The following is a 26,976-nucleotide window of genomic DNA, read 5'->3' on the forward strand; positions in this document are numbered from 1 at the left end:
CCGTAATTGTATTAATGTTTTTTGTATTGATTTATTATTTCTTTTCAAAATTTTTCATTTTCATATTGATTATATGAAATTAAATAGCAGGGTACTTTTTTTCAAAATATTACTATTATAAGAAAACTGGTCTCAATAGATGCAGTATTATAGAAAAAATAAAATTAAACTGAAAATAATATGATATTTGTGTTGTTACATTTTTTATGTTTAAAAAGGTGATTTGCACAAAAATATCTGTTTATAATGTTAGTTGACGAGACTAACTATCGATGTAATCATTATTATCATGAGAACCATTTAAACATTGTCAACAGTGTAAAAATACAACCATTTTAACATTTGGCCATTCAGGATGTAGAGGTTTTTCTACTTCATCTCACCTACATCTGACCACCAAAATATAGGGTGACTTCTATACAGCTGTAAGAACAAAAGGAAATTGATTTCTGAAAACACAAAACCATATTTAGGAAGAATAAATCTAGAATCAAAATCAGAAATAATTGTTCAACATTTTACATCTCTGGTTTGCTTTTGGGCTAGAGACAGATCTTTTTCCTATTTCTCATAAAATCACATTTAAACAAGAATTTAAGAAGCATAAAAATGCTGTGAATATTGGAATACTACTGGTATTCCATGCATATTTCTCAGCCACAGCACTAAACATTTTGGAAAACCACAACTCTGGAATCCCCGGGTGACAGGTATTTTAATAGTCTGGAATTTGTTTGTAATATGGAATGTGACATGATATGCTCTGCTTTAAAACTTGGCAACTATTCTTTATAGTTTTTATGTTAAATTAGATGTTAGTTTCATTCTACCTACTTTATGATTTATAATTACATTTTCATTACAGGGAGATACAGGAAAACCAGGAGAGCAGGGGCCAGTGGTAAGCTATTTTTTTTTGTTCTGCTAACAGGATTACCATTCTCATTCTAAACTCATTCTAAAAGTCTTTCTTTTGTGAAAAGGGCTGATCTACAAAGTTTGCTATTAAAATGGTTATTGATTCAGCCCATTGCTGAATTTGATTAGTCCCATGATGTGTACTGTTATTTGAGATGAATTGGCTTTTACATGGTTTAATATTTCCTGTACGTCTTATATTAACTGCAGAAAATGAATCAGCTGGGGTTTTTCCAGGCTACAGCTTAAAACAAAAAGAATCACATGATATAATGAACCATAAAAGTAGTGATTAATCCTATGTCTGTTCTGGAACAAATGCAATAATTTAATGTCGTTTTATGTGAAGTTATAATATGTATTTTTTTATTTTACTTTTGCTTGTAAATATCTTGGTATAAGTCTTACAGTTGAATATATGATGAGATTCCCACAGAATCAACTCTGAAGTTCCATGACTTAAAAACAGTTGTAAAAGAAAAGCTTCTCTTGACAAATATATACAAATACTAGATTTAAATTTCAGTCTGTTGTATTTTTCTTAGTTTCCCTCCTAGTTGGTCAAATAGTTTTGTTTGGCAAGTCTGCAAACCTCTTCTACACCTGGAACTACATAAATCCAGACTGTCTAATGCTCATTTTATTGATGGTGTTGTGCAATTCATTAGACTTGCTTATACAGAAGGAAAGGAAGACTTTTAAACCAAGGTTCCTGGTATAATTGAACTGTATACCTCCAGAATCAATCATTGTGCAGAGTACTTCCATTAGCTCCGTCTAAAAGCTGCCCTTTTCTTAACGGATACTTAGATTTATTGATGTAAATGGAATGCCCTGGTCAGGGAATCTGATAGATTTCTTTAGATTATACATATTTATACACACTAGTCAATTGCTCATTATCACAATACTCTCTTTAATTGGTAACATGTGTAAATTTATCATTTTAGCTATTAATCATGCAACGTATCTATTCAAACACTGTTAAAATATTTCTACACATGAGACTGATTGCCAGTACAAACTGTTTCAATTAGCAGCAATTGGATACTGCCTTTGTGATGTTGTAAGTCAGACTTTCAAGAAATGTACCCGCATTCAAAAGCAAAAGATAATTAATCATTGACTATGTTTTCAATTGACAAAATGTGAGAACAAAAATGAAGAAGAACTGTCTTGAAAAACATGGCAAACTTGTAGTTGTTTCCTGTGATGATATTATCGTTGTCTTGTTGAAAAAGCAACTTATCTAGTTTGGCTTGCAGGAACAAGAAAAACAGCTGGTTCAAGGATATTGTCAGTAAGCAATAAACGTTGCTTTTAATCTGCACCAAAATCATTCTGGTTTCAAAGGAGATTCCTACCACCATCGTCTCAGTTCCCCTGCCTTGCTGGTTGACTTAAGCAACACAGTGGTCTAAAATTCATGACAACATCTCCATGAACATTGTTTTCCATGAGGTCTGAAAAGAGCAAACCAAGAGTGAATGGTAAATGATTTGTTCAGCACCAATCCCTGCCTCAATGTAATACACAGTATTGTGTGGACCAGAGAGGACATTGATTTCATTTTACCCATGAATGGCCTCCAAGCCAGTAGACACAGACCTACAGTTAGTCTGCTAATGAGCAGTTTTGCTTCCTTTCTCATACTTTAGCCACTGTAGACTAAAAATGATTAGGCTTCCTGAATATGGCTTGTAATTCAAAGAGCTAGTTTACTAGTTTCACTGGACTAGACCGCTGATTTGCTGAAGCTTCTTTCAATCAAGCCAACAGGCTGCTTTCAATCATGTTGATAACAATCAAGTGATCTTCAACACCCAAGTAGTTGTACCTTCCAGTTTTATTGAGTTAGTAAATTGTCTTTTTCAACGGCTTTTATACAGATTCTTAATCATCTCCTTATGGCAATTTTAACTCATTCCAAATACAAAGCACTGAGTAGCACTGCAATTGTTTATGAATCATAATGGTGAAGCTTAGTAGTTTGTTATCCCAAAGAAAAATATTAATCTATCAATAAACATATTTGTTATTGATAATAATTTTTACTTTGTGGGACAGAACAGTGGCACAGTGGTTAGCATTGCTGCCTCACAGTACTACTGTACTCCGTACTGTACTGTAATCAGTATACCTCAGTATAGAATGAGTCACAATGTAGCATTTTGTGTTTTTAGGAAAAATAGAACATATGGACTTGAACATTAACTTTCACATGTGAATCAAAACTGCTGGGCAAATGGAAATTTGAATTTGGGGAAAAGAAATTGAATGACATTGTAATTGTAATTACCAAGTAAATAAAAATTAGCACCATGTAGTTGTAGGTTGCAGGTTCAATAAACCATGTCAGCCTTGATCTTCTCATGTCATTTACTGTAGATTACAAAAATATTTTAAGCTACTTGTTTGTAATCCTTGGTTAAAAGCAAAATTTCTTGAAGTTACCTAGATTTGAGTGACTTAGATTTAAGAGATATTTTTCTAAGCAATGAAGAAATCAAACTGATTCTTTAAAAACAGCAGTGAAGTTAAGAAAATAAATAGTCATTAGCTCCTATCATTTTGTTATGAACTGGTTAAATATTATATTTCTTCTCTTTTCCTGTACAACTTCATGATGTCCCTGAATCTCTTCATTTCCTCGAAAAAGGTGCAATAGAATAGTTATATCAATGTTTTACATTTATATTCACCAAGGATGTTTTTGTAACTATTAGTTTGTGTCACATGAGGTACTGTAACTCTTTGAACTTTTTAGTATATAAGAACATGTGAGACTGCTATGCACTCATTATTATTTGCAAATGTTCTGAAAAATGAATGACAATGAAGTAAAAGACTCAGGTTACACACTGGAAATGTTTGGCAAAGCATTTCTTACTTTTACTCTTTTTGAAAATGAAGAGATAAGATATAATATATAAGTTTTGTTCCAGAGCAAAAATATGAGAGTAATTTTGTATGATAGAAATATCTGCCAGACAGTTTGAAGGCATTATCAATTTTTAAGAATCTGTTAACAAATACCAGAACCTTTAAAAAAAATTCACAGATATCTCTTATTAATATAAGGGAGATAACACCATAATATTCATTATTCCTTTCCTGACACATATAAGAGTGGTGTAAACTATTAAAAATATATTCAACCAATATCTGATATTAAACCAATAAATATTAACATACAAGTATTACATTTAGGTTTTAACTAAACTTGTTAGCATGAACCTCAATACAAACCAATAAATAGGAAATATTACAACTCTTTTTTACTTCTTGATTGTAATGTATGTACAAGAGTTGAATAAAAATGAAGTAAAAACAATTTGATTTGCCTCAGTGACCTGGAAGATTCATGCAACTTCTATATGATCTTTGTTCTAGGCGGGTAGAATTCATATTATAATATTATTATTTAATATGAAAAATATACTAATTTAAGGCAAGTGAGATTTGTGAAATTTAGATATTAGATAATGGACTTTTTTTTTTAAATGTTCTAAATATTTTTTAAAAACTGAATGACAATTTTCAGAACTACTTCTCACTGTATAAATTGTATGTGAAGTGTACTGTATATGGATAGTTTCAGGCTTTTGCCAAACTTTCCCAATGCCTAATATTTCAAAATACCGGATTTCTTAAAAACAGGTTAGACACTGCAGATTGTCAAATTGCCTCATTTCTCCTTAGACAGTTGACAGCTGTTTCATCTTAGCACTTAATTCTCCAGAATAGCATGGCTCTAAAGACAATAATTTGAAACCTTTAAGAAAGAGAAAGCCTCAAGCCTGACAGTAAGTGCAAAGTGTGGAGATACAAAGATCTCTTTAAAGTAACAATTGTTTGCCCTGGTGAATTATATTGCTGGAGAGGAAAAGACAGACACATACATTTTCTCAACCAATTTCCAGAAACTTGTGCCACTTAGCATAACTTTTTGATGTAGACGCTATTGTTAAAAAAGAGACAACAAATTCCCTAGCAAGCAGACATGTGTTACTATTTAAAATAATGTACTTGCTTTACTGCTGAGCAAGGGAAGGAAAAGGCATTTGTAAAAATATGACATTATCAGTGCCATGAACATTTCCTGGGATAAATTAGTCCTCTGCTCTCCATAGAAGGTTAGCAGCCTTAAGTAGATAGAAACCATGTCAACTGTTGTAATGGGGAAGTGAAGTGCTTGTACAGTATGTTATGAGGCTTAAATATTGTAAATTAGTTTAATTCCCACTGATTTACCAATTACCATAATATAGATATTAACACTAAAACTATTTTATGCAGTTTTTGAGCTATTAAATAAAAGACAAGTAATACTAAACCTTAGCTTTTTCTCCTTAAGATACTAAAAGGAGTCTTAGGCATCCTCCCATTTCCATAAGCCACTGTTATATAATAAATGCCTCTCCATTATAATTTCCCTGTTTAATATCTACAGGTAGTTACATACAATCTGCCAGCACATAATGTTTGTATAAGACTGTCTTAGAAGCCTTTGTTAATAAAACAGATTCATGTTTGCAGGACAAAATAATGTGCACAATCAATAAACAATTCATGTTGAGGTCCTTAAATTAAACAAGGAAGATGTTTGACATGCATCTTTCACTTTAATGATTCAAAGCAATTTCATAGAAAATTGAAAATAGAAGATGTGTTGCAAATAATGATTATACTGTAGTAATAACAAAATATCCTTACATGCATGTGACAATGAAATGCAACAAAAGCATTATCTTCAAATGAATGAAGTGTCACTGTAATGTTATATTTGCAAAATATCCAATTTTTGTAAATACTTTTTTCTAGCTAAACTAGTTCAGATTTAATCACATTTCCCATAATGCTCATGAAGTGAAATAACATGAAGTGATGTGACTTTCTGGTGCCTGGAAGGTGTTCTGGGTCAGTGGATAATTTGCTTGTTATGGACATATGGCTTTGAAACTCGGATGTGCCCTGAAAAAACACAAGCAATATCACAGACTTACAGTACAGCATTCTGTAACTTTCTGCAAGTATTTTTTTTTGTGTGGCCTTGACTAAAAAAAACTAATTCATGGATGATTCACCCCCATGCCTTATTATAGAGAATGTGGCCCAGACCAAATTAAGTCTTTGACTCACCTGCCAATTACAAATTATAGACTTGGTAAGAGCCCTGTCAGCTGAGTATGCAGGATGCCGGAATCCTAACAGGCCTTCACGGGAACTGAAGTGGCTCCAGGACTAAAGGAGGGCTTCTGTAATTCACTCTTTTAGTGCTGACCATTAGGAACTCATTGCCCACGTCCCACAGCAAGGTGGGAGAGACTTTGGAACCCATTTAGAATATATATAAACATACACCATTTGTTTCAATTAATGTTTTAGTTCCTAATGTCATTTCAGTTAAACAAGTCTAGGAACATGGCTATTCTTGGTCTTTGAAACAATCCCAAAATGTAGTTAAACAATTCACTGCCTTGGACTTTCAGAAAAACCTCTAAATAGCATCTTGCAGGGGTGTTTTTTAAGTTTCTTTTTCTAAAGACATGTTGAAAATGATTAAATTTTTTCTCAATAACTCGCAACTAAAATGTATTATCGCTATTTTCTTGCACAGCCTTGTCTCCTTGCATTTCTAATTAAATGAAAAACAAATCATTTGGGAGGCAGCAAATGACTTTAAAAAATACTCGACTGAAGGATTGAACTATCCAAAGAGATTCTTTACCGTGCATCCATCCCCTAACTATTGAGTCTAATCCAAGAGCTCCTCCAGCTCTCTGCCCATTGCTAGATGTGAATTTCTGAGAATAATCCTAGGTAAAACCCTGGAACTCTCAATAATTAATTCCTTAGAAATGGTTGTCGAGATCTGCTAGGTCTCATTCGTTTAAGAAAAGATGGTTATATTGAGGTCAAATTAAATGAAAGACTTTCAGAGCTAATGATCAACTCTCTGACGTTTTCCTGTTAAAGCATAGGATCTAGTTGTGTAAAAAATATTAATTTAAGAAATTAAGGGAACAGCAGAAAATGCATACTTATGCTTGTAGAATACAAAAGCATCTAATCTGTGAAACAAACAGTTTATATTTATCTATGACATGTTTTATGAATTTGAACAATTATATTCTTGTCTTTCCAGATGAGCAATATGTGGTAGTAGACTGCATGTAGAACACCTTAGAAGAATTTTGTTATTGAAAGTAATGTGCGAATTACATCATTCAGCAATTTTTTTGTAACAAGCCACTGTTTACAAAATAACAACTAATTTATTAATTTATAAATTACTGAGTAATGTATCAAATATCCCCATCGAAGTTGAAGTTCCTGCAAAGATAAACAATGGAAAACATTGAAATTGCAGTATGGCAATCTTTGGGTACATTTATTCTGTTTACAGTAATTTAATGCCATGAGAGAAAACTAGTTTTGAAACATTTCAGTTTAATCTAGCATAAAATATTATTTTATACATAAGAAAATGAAAAAGCTTTTCATTGAGAATAGCGTTCTGATGTGTTCTGATGTTTATTCTGCAGATATAAAACTTAATTGTGTTCGCTTTAAATTTCATAGCACAGGAGAAAGAAAAATACAAATAGTATATGACAGTAATCTTATGAACATGTACTGTACTTAGCCAGTAATATAATATACTCATTGAATAAAATATAACAAATACGTTATATTTTAATTCAAATTTGTAAAAGACGTTTTATTATCAGATCATGCTAATCAATATGCACCTGAGTAATCACGCCAGACGCAGAATAACGCCATCATTGAGCTCTCTGTTCATTTACTGATATTTTGAATGTTTTCAAAATAACATTCAAAATATGTCAGCTATGTCATACCACAGTGCATACTTCCAACATATTTGTAAGATTGCATTTAGTAAGTGGTTAAGCTTAATATCTATTTTTCAGTTAGAACAGTTACTGAGTAAATTAATATTTTACCAATTACTAAAAATCTTATTCAGAACTTTCTTGAAAGAACCTGGGATACCAGCTTCAGCAACATGTTTGGAAAGCTTGTTCCATACTTCTAAAACCCTTAAACAAGCAGTAACCAGGATGAGACATATGAACTGAGAAGTAACTCTTTCAGCTACAAACTGCATTTTAAAATCTTCAGTAACAGAGATAAGCACAGTAGCCTTCCTTTGCTTTTCTTCAGTGTTTGGCCTTTGAACTATGGTATATGCAGTTAAAGTACTGCATACAATTCCCTTATAATTAATCCCCATTTTCAGTTGGCTTCAAGCCAACTCTTTATCCCCTGGTTGAAGCAGAAGAATCTGGCATTTCAATTTTCACACCACATACTGATTTTTTCTCTGTGTCGAAAAGTCTATGACTTGAAGAACTCATCTGATGCTGCCCAGTTTGGAAATGAACACGATGTGCCAAATGGCATCTTCCAGTTCCTGAATCGACTGTGCAAGAACTTGGCAAACTGCTATGTCTATGGCAACACAATGCAGGAACATAGAAATATTAATATCCCATGATGATTTTCTTTTTTAAAGTCGATATGTAGTAATTGAGTTTGTCAATGCAAAAGCCATCCCCATCAGCAACAACATTGTAAAGAGCTTTGTGTTGTGTTTTTTCCCTTGTCACTCAGGCGCCACGCAGGAATTCTAGCCCTGAACAGGGCGCCATTCCCATCATAATAGCTGTTCCAGCTGGTTTCCTTAGCAGGGAGACCAGGGCCAGTCTGTCTTGCCCTATTGTGATTCTTACCTCATTACCAATATCTGGCAAACGAAAAATGCCTCCCTAATCAAAGATCAGATTGTCGACTGCATTCATAATTAACTGGCATACCTTGCATCGGCAGAGACGCAGATGCCAAGAAATTATCTTGTTTTTTCTCTTTCAACACTGAGAACAGAAATATGACTTATTTCCTAATACTGCACAGCAGTAGGTCAGTAGGATGAAGCTATGTGGTTACAGCACTGAGTTTCAAGAATTTAAGTCTTCTTAAATCCCACATCAAAGCACATTTTAACTGCACATTTAGCACCTCAGAATGCCAGAGAATATGGACAGATTTTTGGCTATACTTATTATTAGACATAAAATATAATGTGGTGATTGTGTATTCTTGAAAATATATGGTTACAGTAATTTTAAACAATGTGTTAAGCCAAATAAAATCTTAACAAAATCTGATATATGGTATTTTCATTTTTCTATTTGATATTTTGAATTTTATTTTCTTAGCCTAAACTTTCAGTTTCTCTCTTTCATTTCAATAACTGCAAACATTTTATGAAAAACTTTACAAACAACAATAACTGGATATTTAAATCTCATAAACACCAGAGTAAAAGATTTCCAGTTTAATTTGTATAAAGTCCTATACTGTCCATTACAGATGAAGCTGAAATAACACGCATCCTGTAAATACGAAAGGCCTCTCAAGTTGTCTAATAATACAAGTGTTTGTATAAACATTTAAATAAAAATACTTTGAGAAATTCAAATTCAAAATTGTTAATGAAAGATATATAATAGATATTCTGCTAAAAAATAACATGTTTTATAAATGAAAGTTCTCCCTCGCTCTCCAGTCACATCTATTATTAGTTATTTGCTTAGCAGATGCCCAGACACAAATTGACTAAATATTAAGAATTAAAACCATATGCATACTGTGAGGATACAGAGAAATAATGTAAATACCCTGTAGGCATCTATATCAAGTTTACAGTAAGTGCAGCATGCAAGTTACATTACCACTTTGAAAGGTAGACACATTACTTTCTAGCCATAAAGGATGTAACCAAGACCTGAGTGATCACAGGATCTGTCTAAACAGATACATATGGGTGCTCAAAGATGGAGCACTTCTGATTTCTGTGGGTAAAATATTCCACAACTAAGGGGCAACGGTGGAGAATGAATGGGCTCTTCAAGTGAGAAAACAGACAGGTTTTACAGAAAATGTTCAGAGAAGATAAGCAGGAGCAGGGATGCTGAGACATCAGTAGGAGAGAATTGTGTTTTTGAATCTAATGCAGGCAGGCATAGGATGCTAGATGAAGAAAATGGAGTAATAAATCAAATAGCGTGAGAAAAATGATGAAGGGCAAAGATAAGGTGAGGCAAAAACGTCTGGATCGGTTGGAGAGGGATAGATGGGGAGCCTTCCTGCAAGTGGCAAAGAACCAGATGCAATAGTCTAGCAAGAAGAATACCACAATGTGGACTGATAGGTGTGCAGAAGATGCATATTCTGCAAATTCTGCGAAAAAGGAGAGGGAGGGAAGAGACGAACAGCAAGGTTATTGAAGGAGGTGGGGGATAAGATAGATTCAAAATGAAAAGAGATGCAGAAGTACACAGAGGCGAAGAAGGGGGAAAAAAAGAAGCCAGACCTTAAAAGGTTGGGTTAAGGGTGATAGGTGTATCAGAGGAGATGGATGGGAGTTGAGCTGAGGCACAGGGGGAGAAGTACGTGTCAGCGGGATCAAAAAAGAAAGATTTGAGCACTGTCAGCATAAAAAGTATTTGAAAAGCCACCTGAAGAGATTATAGGACCCAGGGAATGCATGTAGAGAAAGAACAATTAAGAATCCAGGACTGAACCTTGTATTAGCATTTTTTTTTCTCATATTACCATAAAAAAGTAGTTGACCTTAAAAAAGCAGGCATGAAAAGAATGCATAATAAATGTGTGTATTTTCTGATCTCCTAAATTATTTTTTTTTAAATAAATTAGGTATACAGTGTAATTTGCATACTTTGACCATGCTTATTTGGTTGTCTTTTGCTCACTGCAAAAATAATTGCTATTCTTTACATTCAAACATTTTGCAGAGGTTCTATGTAACTCAAGGATTAGAAATATTTTAATATTGTTGTCTGATATTTTTTTCTGATTAGCTTTGTTTGATCATTATGTTTGGAAAAAAACATTAAAAACTTGCTCACAAAAAGCAAAATGCCACTATTATGATTTTTTTTTTCTTTTCAATTTTCTTGTTATTTTTTCCAGGGACCACAGGGACCTCCGGGACAAAAGGTACAGTCAAAGCTGACAGCAACTTAAATAATTATAATTCATGTTGGCAGGTCTCAGTTAAAAAAGATGAGGATAATCAGTGGCTTTGAAATCTGGATAAGCTGGCTCAGTTCAATCTTTCACAAGATCACCATGCAACTTCATTGTTCGGTATTCTGCGATACCTATGAAAAACTGTAAATGCAGCACAAGCTGTTTTAAATTGTGTTAAATGCTAGTTCAAAATGTGACCAACCAAAAAGCATACAAAATAAATCATCAAAGATGAAACCTTTACAATGCCCAGTTTGAAAGACAGGAGCTGTGTACAGACCCCTTGGTTTTCATAAATGGTGCCACTTTGCTAAGTAATCGGGTAATTGACAGGGTCTTCCTGTTTCTATAGTAACCCAATAAGCACCTTCTTGTCTGCTCAGTCATAAGTTGATAATACATGTGGGATCTAGGCAAATGTCACAAACTGCAAAGATTGTGACCAAAAATCATGTGGAGTTGCAATTTATTTTTCTTTAATCATTCTTAATCATTCAGTTTTCATCGCATTAATCCTTCTCATTACAAAACGTCATGTGGATTTCTTACTACAAAGAGTAATGTTATTATGTCATTATAGTTCAGGTGGGTAGCTGCGTCAGCATGCACATGCTGCAAAGGAACAAGTAATAGGTTTATTCCATGCTGAGTGATAGATTTTTATCTCGCACACTTCTGTTCACCTGCATACTTTATATAAATCTCACATCCGGGGCTACCCATAGAGCATCTCTCTTGTACCTCTCCCACCACCCCATCTACACCCTTGCAGCACCTTGCTGGCTCAACCCTGGCACTTCAAAAGTGGGGTCTGGGCAGCCTCATCTTTTCATTTCTCCCTCAGCCAGGCGAGCTAAGCCAATATACTCTGCATGTTTGTCTCTCTCTCACATTAGGATCTTATTGAACTACTGAATACCTCTTTATTAATCACAGCTTCCCATACTCTAGTCATTCATTCACACATCATTAGGAATATATTGCTTTTTTAGTCATTATCATCTCTCAGCAACCTTTTTTAACTGGTATACCAAGTTTATCATACACCAGTTCACTGTAGTAAAGGTCAGAGAACTAGCAAAAGACCACCACCTTAATTTTAAAACCTGTTGCAGTTCTTAGTTAAAGCAATCAAATAATGTATATGCACTTAGAGTCATTATCCTTGAAAAAACTCCCCTTTGCCACTATTATCACTATAAATCACTATCGGGAAAACATTAAATGTCGTTGGAGGTTGGTATGTTATTGTGCTTTTTCTATATCTACTGTTCTAGCAAAACAATCTCTGATATTTGACATGCCGGTGGTGTTTTACTGTACAGCTTTTTTACAGTGTTTCATTTGATTTTCATTTATTCAGATTTTTTGCTCTTGGTGCCAAAATAAAATAAAAAAATCATGTGTCTGTAACAGTTTTCTCCAGTGCTCTTCTATTCCATTCTTTCATTTTAGTGCACACTCAATTTGTTCTAGACCCTACCCTCATGTCAAGAAATGCTTTAATAAAACAATATTAAAATTACAGACCACCTTTAAGATGCAGATACGTGATGTTGAATTCAGGTGAATAACAAGATGAGGTTTATTCCATGCTGAAAAGAGAAGAAAAGAAACTCAACGTTTCCGTTTCGACCGTGGAGCCTTCTTCAAGTGTGGAGCCTTCTTCACACCTGAAGAAGGCCTCACAGCTGAAACGCTGCATTTCACTGTGTTTCTTTTCTTCTCTTTTCAGCATGGAATAAACCTTTACTTGTTCCTTTGCAGCCTACGCATGCTGACACAGCTACCCACTTTAATAACAAAGTGACTGTTGATTAGTAAAGGACTGGCCTTGTTGTTTTGGCCCTTTTGTTTGCATAGTTATCATTTTCTTTAATCTATTGATTTTGATCTTCTCTCCACTCTCCACTATTATTGATTTTTTTGTCATTTCTCATGAATGACATGAATAAATACATTATCTCCCTTGTTGAGATGAATCATGATTATTAACTTAATTTTCATTTTTTTGGCTATCCCTTGTGGTCAAATATAATTCTCTTCCATGACCCTGAAAATGATTGATAGGTCCAGTACACATTACTCTCACTTTCTGATAAAAATAAAAATAGGAGAACAGTGCACCAACATTATTATTCACTCCCAAGGGCAGGGTTCTGATAGCCTTGCCTCTTGACCAGGTTGTCATTCTCCTTAGCCAGGTGAGTTATACCAATACGTTCAAATTAATTATCGTCTATGCTTTAAATCAGGGTTTGGTTGGACTACTGAAATAAGGATTAGAATTAAAAACCATGAGAACAGATACAAATGAGAAGAGGCAGTTTGCCCCATCTAACCTGTTTAGTAGACATTTGTTAATTGATCCAAGGATCAACCAAACTGTTTCTTGAAAGAAATTAGGGTATTGGCTTCAACAACATGGTTAGGAATCTTGTTCCTTACTCCCACAATCCTTGTATGAAGAAGTGCCTCCTGTTCTTGGTTATAAATCCACATGTGTCCTATCATGTGTCCCATGGCTTCATCATTTTGAAGAACTCCACAAGTAGTCTTTATAAATGCCATTCAGAGTTTTGAATACTTGAATCAGGTATCCTCATAGTCTTCTGTGTTCAATTCTTTCAGCCTGTAAGCAAAGGATGTTCCCTTAAGCCCCAGAATGTGTCATGTTGCTCATCTCTGGACTAATGCCAGAGCATAATAAAGTATATGCATGTATATACTGTATATATTTGTATGTATAAATATTTTATAATGTGGTGACCACAATTGTACATGGTATTTTAAATTCTATCAGCTATCATAAAGCAATATTAAATTCACAAAACACCTTTAAGATGGATATATTTGATATATGCATTATACAATTTCAATATAATATCTCTTGATTTAATTCTGTACTTTTAAATATACTGTACAGTATATACATCATAAGATTTGGTTTGGCTTATTTGTTGCTTCACCACGTTGTCTACAATATGTAAATGATGTGTCAACATAAACACCAAAGTCTTTTTTCATGGAAGTATTCTCTTCCATCTCTGTATTTCCCACTTTGTATTAATACTTTTATATTTTTGTTACCTGCATGCACAGCCCTATACATCTATCAGATGTTTTCCTTGTCTTGAATTTTATCAGCATATTTTTTGTTTGTTTTGTAAATTGTATGTTAATCATCCTATTTTGATATTATCTAACTACTTTAGTACATATACCACAATCTAGATCTCTTTTAAATTAGGAAGAGCTATTGTTCTAGTACAGATTCCTGGGATACTTCACTAATTATATCATCCCAAATTAAGAAGTAATTATATCATCCCAAAATTTGAATTCACCTCTTCCCTGCACTTTAATTGTTAACCAATTCTCAATCCAAATTTACGTTTTCTTTTATCTCTTATGAGGAACTTTGTTTTGTATGTAAAAACACCTACTGTATGTGTACTGATTACTATTTCGTTCGTTCAAACAACAGGTTGGAAAGCAAGATTTGCCCTTTCTAAAGACATGTTGATTAATTTCTAGGATTTTATTTCTATATACAGTAATCTATCTAGTCCTCCGATTTTGTTCTAATAATAGGTTACTTAACCTTACACATAATAGAAGTCAGAAATATTGGTCTATAATTACTCGGTTCAGGTTTGTCACCATTTTTATGAATGGGGACTACACTAGCTATTTTTCATTTTTTCATTTATTTATATATAACATATGTTTCCATTTGTACTGTTGATAGGATACATATAGGCCCTGGAGATTTATTAATATCAAGTGCTTATAGTACCTGAAACCGTCTGCCTCTTCTAGGATAATATTGTTTAATAATAAACTTTGCCTTTCCGCTGTCTGAGGCATATTCATTTCATCCTTGCTAAATATCTGACTGAAATACGTATTTAGTTTGTCAACCATTTCCCTTCTATTTTCTAGATGTTTCTCATTAATTACGTTAATATGTTTTACTTAATCCTTAATGTTTCTTTTGCTGTTGTAGTACTAAAAAAGCTTTTTATCATTTAGCCTGACCTCCATTGTAATATTCCTTTCCATCTTATACAGAACCTTTCCTACTAGTTCTGACAGTTAATGTTGACTTTAAAACAACACTATTCCTCTTGGGTGACTTAAGAACTGATTGGTTCGGTAATGACCGACACTGAAAAACCTACAGTGTATCCAACTATTATAATTAACCGCACAGTTTGAGAGGTGCACGAGAGGCCATTATTGGATCATTGGCTACAAAATGTCTGAATTAATGGTTATTTTTCACCATCCTGTATAATCTTGTAGTTAATGGATAATCTTGTAGTTAATAGCTGTAGATCCTGTTTACAATCTGATCTTAAAAAATGATAAACTCAGAGGTAAAGAGGTAATGGAACAAAATCCTTAAATTAGGGACTAACATTTTCATAAACAATTCATTTCATTGTTTCTTTTTGCTATAATATGTTTTAAATTCAATTGGTTACGCAAAGCTTCTAGTGAAAAACCTTAGGGTGCATTAATCCTAAAGGGGCCCTGACTACGCAGACATGACTGTTGAAACTGAAGAATGACAGCTGATTGTTACTGGCATTGACAGATAAGCCCTGGCATGTGCTTAAATTGGAAATTACATTTTGTGCGTTACACTACTTAATGTTTTCCTGAGATAGCTTTACATTTCCTTTTTTCATTGCATTTACATTCACAACAACCTCAGAAAGTTGGGCTTTAAAAAAATAATAACACTGTGTCACAGTTTCACTGTTTATAAATGTTTTGATTCTGGAAGCACATTCTAAATCTTTGTAGTCAAGCCATGGAAAGATGTTAAGTTACATTTGTTATGTAGGGAAAGACAAAGATTCAAAATAGAAAACTTTTTTGAAGATGACTTATTAAATTATAACATTCAGTTTCCTCCATTGTGTGATATTTTTGTTATTTTATAAAAGTAGAAAGGAAACACATACTGTACAGTACTGCACATTTTCTTTCAAAAGCTATAGACTTGATTACATTTCTTTTTTCTTTAGGGCTCAATTGGACCTCCAGGAATTTCAGGTGTAGATGGACAGAAGGTAAGCCTGTAAGATTGAAGCAGATAAAGCACATATCTGCCTGTGTTAAAGTGTGGTTATAGTGTACAGAATATGGTACAGCATGTCCTCACTTTTTAAATGCATTGAGTGTTGTTTGGTCTTTATTAATTTAAGAGTTAAATACATTCTGAAAAAATAAGCTTAACCTTTTTTATTTTTTTAACCAACTTTTTAAAATAAAAAAGTTGCAACATTTTATGACTAAAACCCAGCATATGATCCAGAGATACAAATCATTCAGACAAGTTTTATTGTTTTCCTTTTTGTAACATTTTTTTTATTTTATGAGAACTGAGACTCTTTTATTTTCTTTCACTCACTCCCTCTGTAATTTTCTTCCTCTTTGTATTCCACACACTTATCCAAGGGCTGTGGTTTTATTTCTTTAACGACTGGAAATACTTTATTGCGTCAAAGTGTACCTGGCAGACAATTCTAGTTTTGTGATCCATCTGTGTGATTAGGCTCCTTCTAGGCACTCAATTCTGAAAAACAAAAAGGAAATATGTCATTTCCTTACTGAAATGTCTATGAGCAATCCTAGAACTGTGTTAAAGTCTGGTTGTACAGTGTGTGGTTTAGAATTTTGGTTTATTTTATTTATTCTATAAATTTCTACATAAGTGCTGTTTTGAGATTATTTTGATCTCCTGATACATTTAGTATTACTAAATGATACAGTACATGTAGTATTTCTAATACAATTTAAAATAATATTGTGTTCATGCCATATATTGTTTTAAGAAAAAGCTGTGACAAATCAAAGGTCTTGTGTTTGTTTTGTGGTATGAAAAAATAAATCTGTGCATTATGTAATTTAAAGAACTCCAGAAATATTTTTTTTTCATTTACTATCACTGTTAATAAATCTAATTTGACTCTGAATGTAATAAAACTTAGACATCTTGCTAAATGATTATTTTTAGGTAAAATATTCTGAAAAAAATAGGTGAAGGAAACATGCAATATCTGAAAATTTGAATAAATAATCTACCTATATTAAAATAAATACAATCACATTCACAATAAAGTGAATACTGTAATTCTTTCTGCAACAAGACTGGGAAATAAAATGTGTTCACTATTTGGATGAAATGGGAAAACCTATTGTGTCTGATTGCAATGCCTAAAGTGTTTTAGTTTGTTCGAGAAGAGCTTGGTTGTAGTGTCAGAATAGATGTTCAAACCAAACTAAATAATTTTACAAACATGTTCCATGGGAACCTCAGAGATAAGAAATGTCACAAAGCAATGGCTTTTTTCCTCACTTACTCCATAGATGTCAAATGAAATGTATACTTCTATCAAATGTTTTTATCCACCTTTACTTCTTGTCTCCCAAGGTGTTATCGCCTGTGATAAGTCACTTTAGTGTGCGAGTCAATCAAAAAGTAAAATCAAACAACTGGTTTAGAAACAATGCCAATAGAAGAAACAATGTTCAACTATGTCCTATGTTACCGAGATGTTTTATCTCTGCAAAGATTTCAGGTAGAAGATATTATAAAGTGTCCTAATGTCAAAGAGTTTGTTTTCTTTCTTGTCAATGATTTCCACTGTATATACAGTACATCAGTAGTGATATTTTGAGGTGATACTAAAGCAAGAACTAAGTAATACTGCACATCTATTCTTATCAGAGCTGCTTTGCTTGGAATCATAATAAGCAGTATTTGTAAGTATATGTTGCTCTGTAAGATGGGAAGGAAGCTGCAGGAACTCGCTTCTGATATTCACCATAGGTGAACCACTTTTAAAGAGGGGACCAAGCCCCAGATTTGCTGAAAAGCAGATCTATCACATTTTCTATTTTATTTTTTACACACAATTAAGCAGTATCTATCTTTAAACAACACAAATGAAGTCTTGTACTGCCTTAATATGTGCTTTATTAAATAAATAAGGAAGTCAGGTTTGCCCGGCCTAAATGAAAGCCCTGGCATTAAGGTTTGTGCCACAATTGTCAAGTTTATGTTTTTTGTGTTCGTTACTTTGGGCTTTTCTTTTGTACTCAGAATATTTAAGACGTAGGCGTTTTCATATATGCACTAGTTTTCCAGTACTACTGTATACACTAATTGGATTGTAGACTTGGAATAACTTTTAGATTGTCTCAAAGGGAACAAAATGTACCACCCTCACTGCATTTCATGACATTTATGCAATTCAAAATGCAAAACAAGAGATCAACAATTTCAGTCCTCTGAGTCTTTTTTGTTTTATTACGCTGGTACTAGAATCTGTGTATTATTGAAGAACTCAATTAGTAGGACAAAAGTGAAAGAAAGGAATTCAACAATGTGATATTGTACCTAGACACATGTCTTTATTGATGTCTCTTTCACAATATCAAGCAGAATTTAGAGTTCAGAAGATTTACATGTGACCTTCCATGACGTTTGATAGCGAGTGGGCCTGGTTTAAGTGCAAAACAGAGTAATTTTATCTAATGTGTTCTCATCTCTTATCTGGTGTCATTTTCCTGGTTGAGTGATATGTGTGTTGTGCACTTTTTCTGGCAGTAATTCTGGAAAATATGTTCCCAAGGGTTTGTCTGAAAAAAGGGCTGCTGATATGTGAGAGTTTAATTTAAAGTGAATTTGCTTATAGATATGATCTCTCCAGAATCTGCAGTAATTATTTTCCTTTTGCAACATTAATGCCTTTTTTTAATATTTATTTTTTAACAGGGTGAATTGGGGGAACGAGGTGAAAAGGTAAAAGTTTGTTTCACACCATTTTTGCTCTCTTTGTGAAATGCCTTCTGTTTATACTTTAAACATATTTTACTATACATACAGTAGATCAACTTATCTTTGTATATTCAGAGGAGACATTGTGATAATATTCTTTTCCATATAGCACTAGAAAAAAAAGTTTTGATAATTTTTCATTTTTATTCATTTGCTAGTTATTGATTATAATAGTAATACATTAATTTTCATTTTTTCTTTGCTACTGTACAAAAATGTTGTCTTATAAAAGAACAGTTAGAAAAGAGAGGGACCCATTCAGCCTATCTCACTCTGTTTTTCAATAGCCAATTGAAAAAGAAACAACCATTTCTTTTTATGCCAAAAAGAAACAACCATTTCTTTAAAAAAGGCAGGATATCATCTTCAACAACAGAGCTGGAAAGCTTGTGCCATAATCCTACAACCTTGTTTATACTCAGACCTCTGTAAAGGCACAATGCTGAATTTACAAATTAGAGTTTTTCAATTAAAGTGTGGGTCTAAAAGGCCAGCCTGTCTTGAGGTGTCCTGGTGAACACAGAGTCATATGATCTCCCTATAGTATATAAAAGCACCCACTGATCCTTGGTTAATCTTCATTATGTGTGGGAGCCATATCAGGGATAATGGATATAAAATGATATAAAAGATTCCAGTTAACAGGCGAACATTGGGAAGCCTGTGGAGAATGATGGAGACTGATGTGTCACATTCTTATTTTTCAGGGCGACATGGGGGAGAGCGGACCTAAAGGGGAGGTGGGCGAAAAGGTAAGTCAGTTGGTACAAACATAAATTTACAGGCTTTCATACCTTTGCAATCTTTTTTCTTCTGAAACTTGATCTAAAAAGAAACTGGCTGTCTTTCAAGGAGCAGTTCTATTTAATGTAAGCCATCTGAGCAAGCTTGATGAAAAGCAAAGTAGTCCAATGAAAAGTGGCCCTTATGAAACAGAAAGTTAAGTTAAAGCAGATATGATATGTTATATGCATACTTTCTTTATAAGTAGATTTAATTTGTGCTCTTGACGTGTAGTAAACTATACCCACTTGGATCCCTTTTAGATTTATAGAGAATAATTGATCATTAAGACTTCCATTTAGAAAAAAAAACAAGATTGTCATTCAATATCATTGAGGAAAGCATACTTTGCAGTGTCACTTTTACCTTACAACACACACAGTATAACGAACATTTTTACAAACAGTGAGACTATGATGATTATAAATCTGCATCAGTTTGATGCTGCAAGTATAATATAAGTTGAAAAATGTATGTTTATGACAGGGAATTTTTTGCGAGGTTATCCCACACAATTTTTTCCTACCTGGAAACATACAATCAATCACTGTAATTGTAAAGTTAGATTGGTGCAAGAGTTTGAGTGTTGATTTCATTCAAGCTTATGTTTATGTCAATTTGACTGTATATGTAAGGTGCAAGCCTATGTTACTGTAGACTATTCAATAGAATCTTGGAGAGTTCATGAATTGGAAACTGAGAAAACAAATGAATGGAATTCCATTTTGAAATTAAGATCAGTCACTTATGTGATAAGGGCAAAATAGATTTTCTAGGAGGGTAAAATATGAACAGTATGATTCTGCTCTTTCTTATGGACAAGACAATTGCAAATTAGGTGTAATTAAACACAGAGAAAGGTTATTGGAATTGTTGATAAAAGGCTCAGTGAACATGTGAGTTAAGGCATAAAAATATCAGCGCATCTTTAAATGTACTGTGAAGAAAACTGTAGTAAACAGAATTTGCATCAAACTGTATGAGTTTTAAGAAAAAGGTCTGGAGTCTCCAACTTGATTTCTGGATGGAAATTAATATGAGCTTGAAAGAAAGTGGTGTCATAGTGACCGTATGAGAAGGGATTCTGTGAATTGGAAGGGCTAAGCCTTATCATACACACTGAGAATTGTAAGATAGATAAGGTTTTAGTAGTATCTTTTACAAGAGGTTTTCTTACATGGGAGGCACTGCATAGCAGGAATAAACCTTACACCTGATTCTGGCTGTAATCAAGGGACAATAAAACATCAGGAGAAAGAAAAGCTTCCCATTGCAAAAAAGTACTTTTAACCTTCTTATAATATTTAGAATTCTTATAATATTCGTTTTTTTTCATTATAATCAAAAAAGGATTCTGAAGTGCAACAAATAGTTTCAATTTCAAGTTTTAAAATCTTGGAAAAAAAACCTGTATATCTCTTCTTGGCAGACCAATACTAATTTTGAGATTTGCACAATTATATCTTTTGACAGAAAAACTAATATACATCACTAAAATATTCAGTGCAGAGCCAAAAGAATAACCTGATTAAATAAACTTTTGTAATATTGTACAGCAGCTAATGTGAAATGGGATCTGGCCAGAATAACATACAGTCAATGGTGCAGAAAAAATCCATAAACTAGCCAGTAAAGCTATCTCATTTGCTTCAGCATATTCATGTCCGTGTATGTTATGTATTTTTAAACTACAAGTTGGTGATGTTAAAAGTTAGGGTATCACTATGGTATATTTGATGTGTTTAAGAGTTCTCATGGACCAGGCTGCTACAAGGTTACAGTAGCTTTTTTGTGGTTGAAAAGCAGAAAAGGTTTCACTCAGTCACTTGGCCTTGATTTTATCATTTGATCTCTTCTTTCTCCCAGTCCTTGTACTTAACTATAAAACACTACTTTTTAAAATAAAAATAATCCAGTTGACATCTATAGTTTTGCGATTTTTAATAACTTTCCTCAAAAACAAGATAAAAGTGTTTGTATAGAGCCCAAAGCTAACCACTGCTGTTAAATAAGCATAAAAGAAAAACAACACTACATCTCTCTTAACTGCAGGGTAGACCATAATTCAGTGGCTCCAACACTGCCTGCTCTTGCATCAAAATGTACTGAATTAACATCATTAATCTGTTTTATCCAGGGTGTTTCAATCAGATGCTAAGGTATATTGAATGACAGATGATAAATCTGTAAATCTATTGTCTTCAGCTATGCAAATGCCTAATGATCTTAGGTGATTATAGGTCTGGATATACTTTATCTTCCCTTCATTTGTTGCTCATCGTTCTGAGCAATATTCCCTATAAGAAGTACAATATGGTCATTGTAAAATGAGTAAGAAAGATTCCTTTTCTAGGGCAATATTGTCCTGCAATATCATAGCATCATACTGGAGTGTGTGGACACTATAGTTTCATTGTATGGTATTAACACAAGAACACAGGGCAGATAAGAAAAGAAAAGCGGCAGATCGATTAATCTAGCTCATGAAGCATGCTATATCTTGCGACTAGATCTCAGCAAGATCTAAGGAAATTGTGAAATGTGAAAACACAGGAAAAGTCCATATCTCAGCCGTGCATCAGCACTATTTGGTACTATTAAACCAGTCCTCTGAGGTATCAAGTCACCCTGCGTGACACTGACAGTCTTGCATCTTGTTTGTGGTACCTTGTTTTAACATGCCTTGCTACCAGACTCTGTTCATATAAATCAGAGATGCTGTCTGTGTGAGGCTTGCGGGTGCTCTGTGTGGCTTGGCATGCTGTGACTGTGGATATCCACACAAGGCCCTTGCTGCTGTTTCATAATGAGAAAATTATATTGCTTTGGTTTGACAGGTTCTTGCGACAGAAGGCAAATCAAATTGCTGAAAAAAATTTAAACCAATGCTTTAGAAAGATTATTCATTGGCTTTCTTCCATGTTCAATTATTCATGTACCTTCTTTTAAAATTATTAAATTATTATGTTTAGACCAATAAGTTTACATAATGAAATATATTGTCATTTTGTTTATCTATTTTAAATTGTATCTGTGTACCTATCGCTGTTTTTAACTATTCTCTCCTTTAACTGTAATGTAATTCAGTTTTAATGTATCAATGGTTTAGTGAGAAAGTGTTTTTAGATTTGTTTGTATATTCTCATCTTACATAAAGGACACTTGGCAATTAACTGTATAATACTAAAAAGTCTTTTTCTTGCCTTTTGCTTTTAAAGCACAGTATTCATTGCGAACTTGTGCACTTGAATGTTGTCCAGTAAGTGTTGATCCAAAGCAAACATCATGCTTACTCAGATACAGTAAAATGTAATCATGAAATACCAAATATACTAAAGTTGATTTTAATAATTGGAATCCAGTTCAGATTTAAAACATAGGATTAAATAATGAATGCATAAACAAATTATATTTTCCAGCTACTTATTTTAATTGGTTTCAGAATTGTTAGATTTATTTTGAAAAAGAACAATAAGGAATGTTAAATTCCAAGACTATTTGTGTCCACTGCTGAGTGATGTGAAGTTTAATTTGAATCTAGACCCCACTAGATTTAAATTAAACTTTGCATCACTCAGCATGTGTGGCATCTTTAAACAATTACTTTTGTGCATGATTTGTAAAAATCTAACAGGGTGTGAAATGAATAGTGACTTGCAACAGCAGTCCAACTGTGCTTGTTTTAATTTCAGAATCAAAACTAATAGTAATAATAATAATAATAATTGCTTACACTTATATAGCGCTTTTCTGGACACTCAAAGCGCTTTACAGGTAATGGGGACTCCCCTCCACCACCACCAGCACCCACCTGGCGCCATAGTGCGCCAGAACGCTCACCACACATCAGCTATCAGTGGGGAGGAGAGCATGTAGCCAATTCATAGAGGGGGATTATTAGGAGGCCATGATTGGTAAGGGCAAATTGGAAATTTGGCCAGGACACCAGGGTTACACCCCTACTCTTTTCAAGAAGCGCCCTGGGATTTTTAATGACCACAGAGAGTCAGGACCTCGGTTTTACATCTCATCCGATGGACGGCGCCTGTTTACAGTATGGTGTCCCCGTCACTATACTGGGGCATTAGGACCCACATGGACCGCAAGGTGAGCGCCCCCTGCTGGCCCCACTAACACCTCTTCCAGCAGCAACCTTAGTTTTTCCCAGGAGGTCTCCCATCCAGGTACTGATCAGGCTCACACCTGCTTAGATTCAGTGGGTTGCCAGTTGTGAGTTGCAGGGTGATATGGCTGCTAGTAGGTAGTGTGGCATAAATTCAGTGTGGAGACGGAGCCCTGGATTAAGGGTGATGCTTTGCCATAACAACTACAACTGTCCTGGCTAATTAAGGATGAGCCGCACCTGTGGGGACCCTTTAAGGGCACATTGAGCATGTCCCAGAAGATGACCAAATTATTATTTTGTTAAATCAATATATTTCGCATTTTTTAACAAAAAAAAACTATTTTAAAGCTAAAAGCAGGAAGCTTAAAATCTTAAAATGGGCCTGAGAATTGCTTTATTGCTACCAAGTTGGAAATTGAATTGTAGACTTACTGATGTAGAGGGATAGTCTAGAAAATTTCTTAGGTTCTAAAACCAAATTCAACAGTCACCTACCTCAACAAAATGGATTCTTGTTGTATGCACCACTCCGATTACAGAAATTGTGCTGTTCAGAATGTTCCTTCCCTGGTTGTAACACTGTGTCAGCCTTCATTATTTCAAAAGTGGCTTCTTTGATGCAACAGTCCTTAACACTAACTCTTTAAACCATTCTTCAAAACATCAGTCTTCATTTACACAACATTTTTGCTTTATGATAGTCAGGTGAAGTTATCAGAGACCACATGACAACATTCCAATTTAATTAAATTTGTATTTGCTCTCATGTATTCATTTCTATACTTGTTCTCTAGAGCAGCAGAACATTTTTAAATATAATATATTTTAAATATAAAAAAGCTCAAATTCAACATTAATGGAATAGAAAGATATAAAGTGTTACCCTTGCCTCATTTCAAAGTATATTTTAGTTTAGTTTAGATAGTTTTATAATAATGGCTAATAATTATAACCATGCATTAATGCAGTTTTACTAGAAAGTACAATGTTGCAGTAAGTACAGTAAGTTGATATTCTCTTTGCATTCAGTTATGTGCCTCACACAACAACTCTCCAGGGTGTGCTACTCATAATCTTTTTCTACAAGTCACTCATATCCTATTATGACAACACCGCTTTTTCCTTCTCGCTTTCCATTGCAATATTTCCACACATTAGTTCTTGAAGCAGAGCACTTCAGTCACAGCCAGCCTTCTCATTGATGTCATTATGGAGTCATGCCTCCTTATGACAACATTTGTGTCTAACTTAGTCAATCAACTAATTCCATTACTCAGGTAAGCTCTTGTTTAATTGCAGCTCTCCTATGTCTCACTACCAAGTTATTGTTTATTAAATTTAATAAATCAACATTTTAGAACTTATCAATGGTTACAATAAACAACAGAAGTTATTTCTTTAGGAGAACCGACAAATATCTGCATTGAACCTGGGTTAAGCATGAGAAATCTACATTATATTCACAGAACACAGTAACAATAAACGTGATAATTTTCTCTTAAGCTACTGAGAAGTAGTCAAACATTTATATCAGAATTTAAATGCAAAAAAAACATTCAGCTGAACCCATTAGAGTTAAAGCAATTAAATATGCTTTATGCACAGCACATGTTAATGACTCCCATAAAAGCGAGGGCAAAAATAAATTCCTTTGCACTTATGAGCAAATGCTGCCTAAGAACTGAAGCCACACAATCAGCAACAGGCACCCACCCAATTTCTTGCTGTTTTTCCCACTAACTTTAATTGTACACCACCATCTAATTCCAGCCAAATTGGAATCTGAGCCAGTTGTTACAGCCTTAATGTTTTATCCGTGTTCTTATTCTGCTCCGATGCAACAACCAATAAAAACTATAGCACTTGATGGGAACATCTGAAGCAGAATGTTAATGTAGCTGTTAACTTAAAACACTATAATATTGCTGTTTAACATAGCTGATGGCAGTGTTAAGTTAAAGAAAAGTAAACACGGTAGCAGATGGTAAAAGTGCAAGACCGAAAAGCTAAAATTGCCATTCATCCCTCTGACAATGCTTGATTTTTAATTAGAAAATGTTTTTTTGTGTCAAGAGCATCAACGTTTTTTTAACAGAATTTCATAACCAAACGGCTGTTTTTCAGTTGGCTTCCCAAAATCCTCCGAAGCAGTTATTTCTGTTCTCATCCTAAATGCTGCATCAGACAAGTAGATCATGCAGTATAAAATAATCTGTAAAGTTATTTTCAAAGATAGGCTATATCTCCCTGTTGTTTTTTTCATGTACAGTGCCCCTGGCTTCTTAAATACAAAATCCCATTACAGTGTAATTTTTTCATTGCCTGCCTCATTTACCAGCTTTGTCTACATACTGTATGTTTCTCTGGGTGGAAACCATGTTTGTATTACTTTTACCTTTTTCAAAGGCAGAAAAAAAGGAACAGAACAGTATAGCACAACAGCATCCCAGTCCCATGTTATTAATGGTCCCCTTTACAAGTTTCATCCCCAAAGAACCCCTAAGCAAGAATGATACAGTATGACAGAAGTGTTGGGAAGAAAGGATTTGACTGCTTCAGCTACAGTACACCACTCCAAGCCTCCAATATCCCTACTATCCCCATGGATCTGAGCAGTAGAAGACTCTGTGTAAATGATAGCAAAGCAGGAGAGGTTCAGTGATCCTTGAGTGGAAAATGTGGAGGCTCCCATCAAGAACCATCATATACTGTAGCTGAGATAAGACACTCCAAGCAAAGTATTTTTGCTACTTCTGTGCAAAGCCTGTAAGAGAAATTAATACACAAATTAAGCCCTTTGTTTTACCTCTAAAAAACAACAGATTATGCTTTGTGTGTAGATAACCTAGCCTGCCATTAAATATATATTTGTAAGTCCAAAATCTATAGTTCATGTGTTGGCTGCAAAGCAGTAAGTAAAGGCTAATTCCATACTGAAAAAAGAAAAAGAAAAACACATTGTTTCGGCTGTTTAGCTGTATTGACAGCCAAAAGATTGTTTTTTTTTCTTTCTGCTTTTCAGCGTGGAATTAACCTTTACTTGTTCCAAAATCTACAGTGTTTTATTTACTACTATAAATTTCATCTGGACATCTATATGGGGAGTCCAGACTTTCTTTAAAAGGATGCCAAGCTAAAGGAGTGTCAGTATTAAAGAGTGCTCAAAAAAATGAAAGAGTACAAATAAAAAGTCCCACACTGCAGAATC

The 26,976-nt window shown here is 33.9% G+C and overlaps 1 protein-coding gene across 6 annotated transcripts in view; it reads left to right on the top strand.

Moving 5' to 3' along the window:
- Positions 1-26,976, top strand: part of LOC102690932 (collagen alpha-1(XXV) chain) — a 242,074-nt gene that overhangs the window by 165,576 nt on the left and 49,522 nt on the right. For all 6 annotated transcript variants that reach the window (XM_069189267.1, XM_069189261.1, XM_069189258.1 and 3 more), the window contains 5 exons: positions 866-901; positions 10,942-10,968; positions 16,041-16,085; positions 18,797-18,823; positions 19,567-19,611. In XM_069189267.1, coding sequence (XP_069045368.1) covers positions 866-901; positions 10,942-10,968; positions 16,041-16,085; positions 18,797-18,823; positions 19,567-19,611 — 180 coding nt within the window. The remainder of the gene's footprint in view (positions 1-865; positions 902-10,941; positions 10,969-16,040; positions 16,086-18,796; positions 18,824-19,566; positions 19,612-26,976) is intronic.

The sequence above is a fragment of the Lepisosteus oculatus genome, chromosome 1, assembly GCF_040954835.1.
Source record: "Lepisosteus oculatus isolate fLepOcu1 chromosome 1, fLepOcu1.hap2, whole genome shotgun sequence".
In the NCBI taxonomy this organism is placed as follows: Eukaryota; Metazoa; Chordata; class Actinopteri; order Semionotiformes; family Lepisosteidae; genus Lepisosteus; species Lepisosteus oculatus.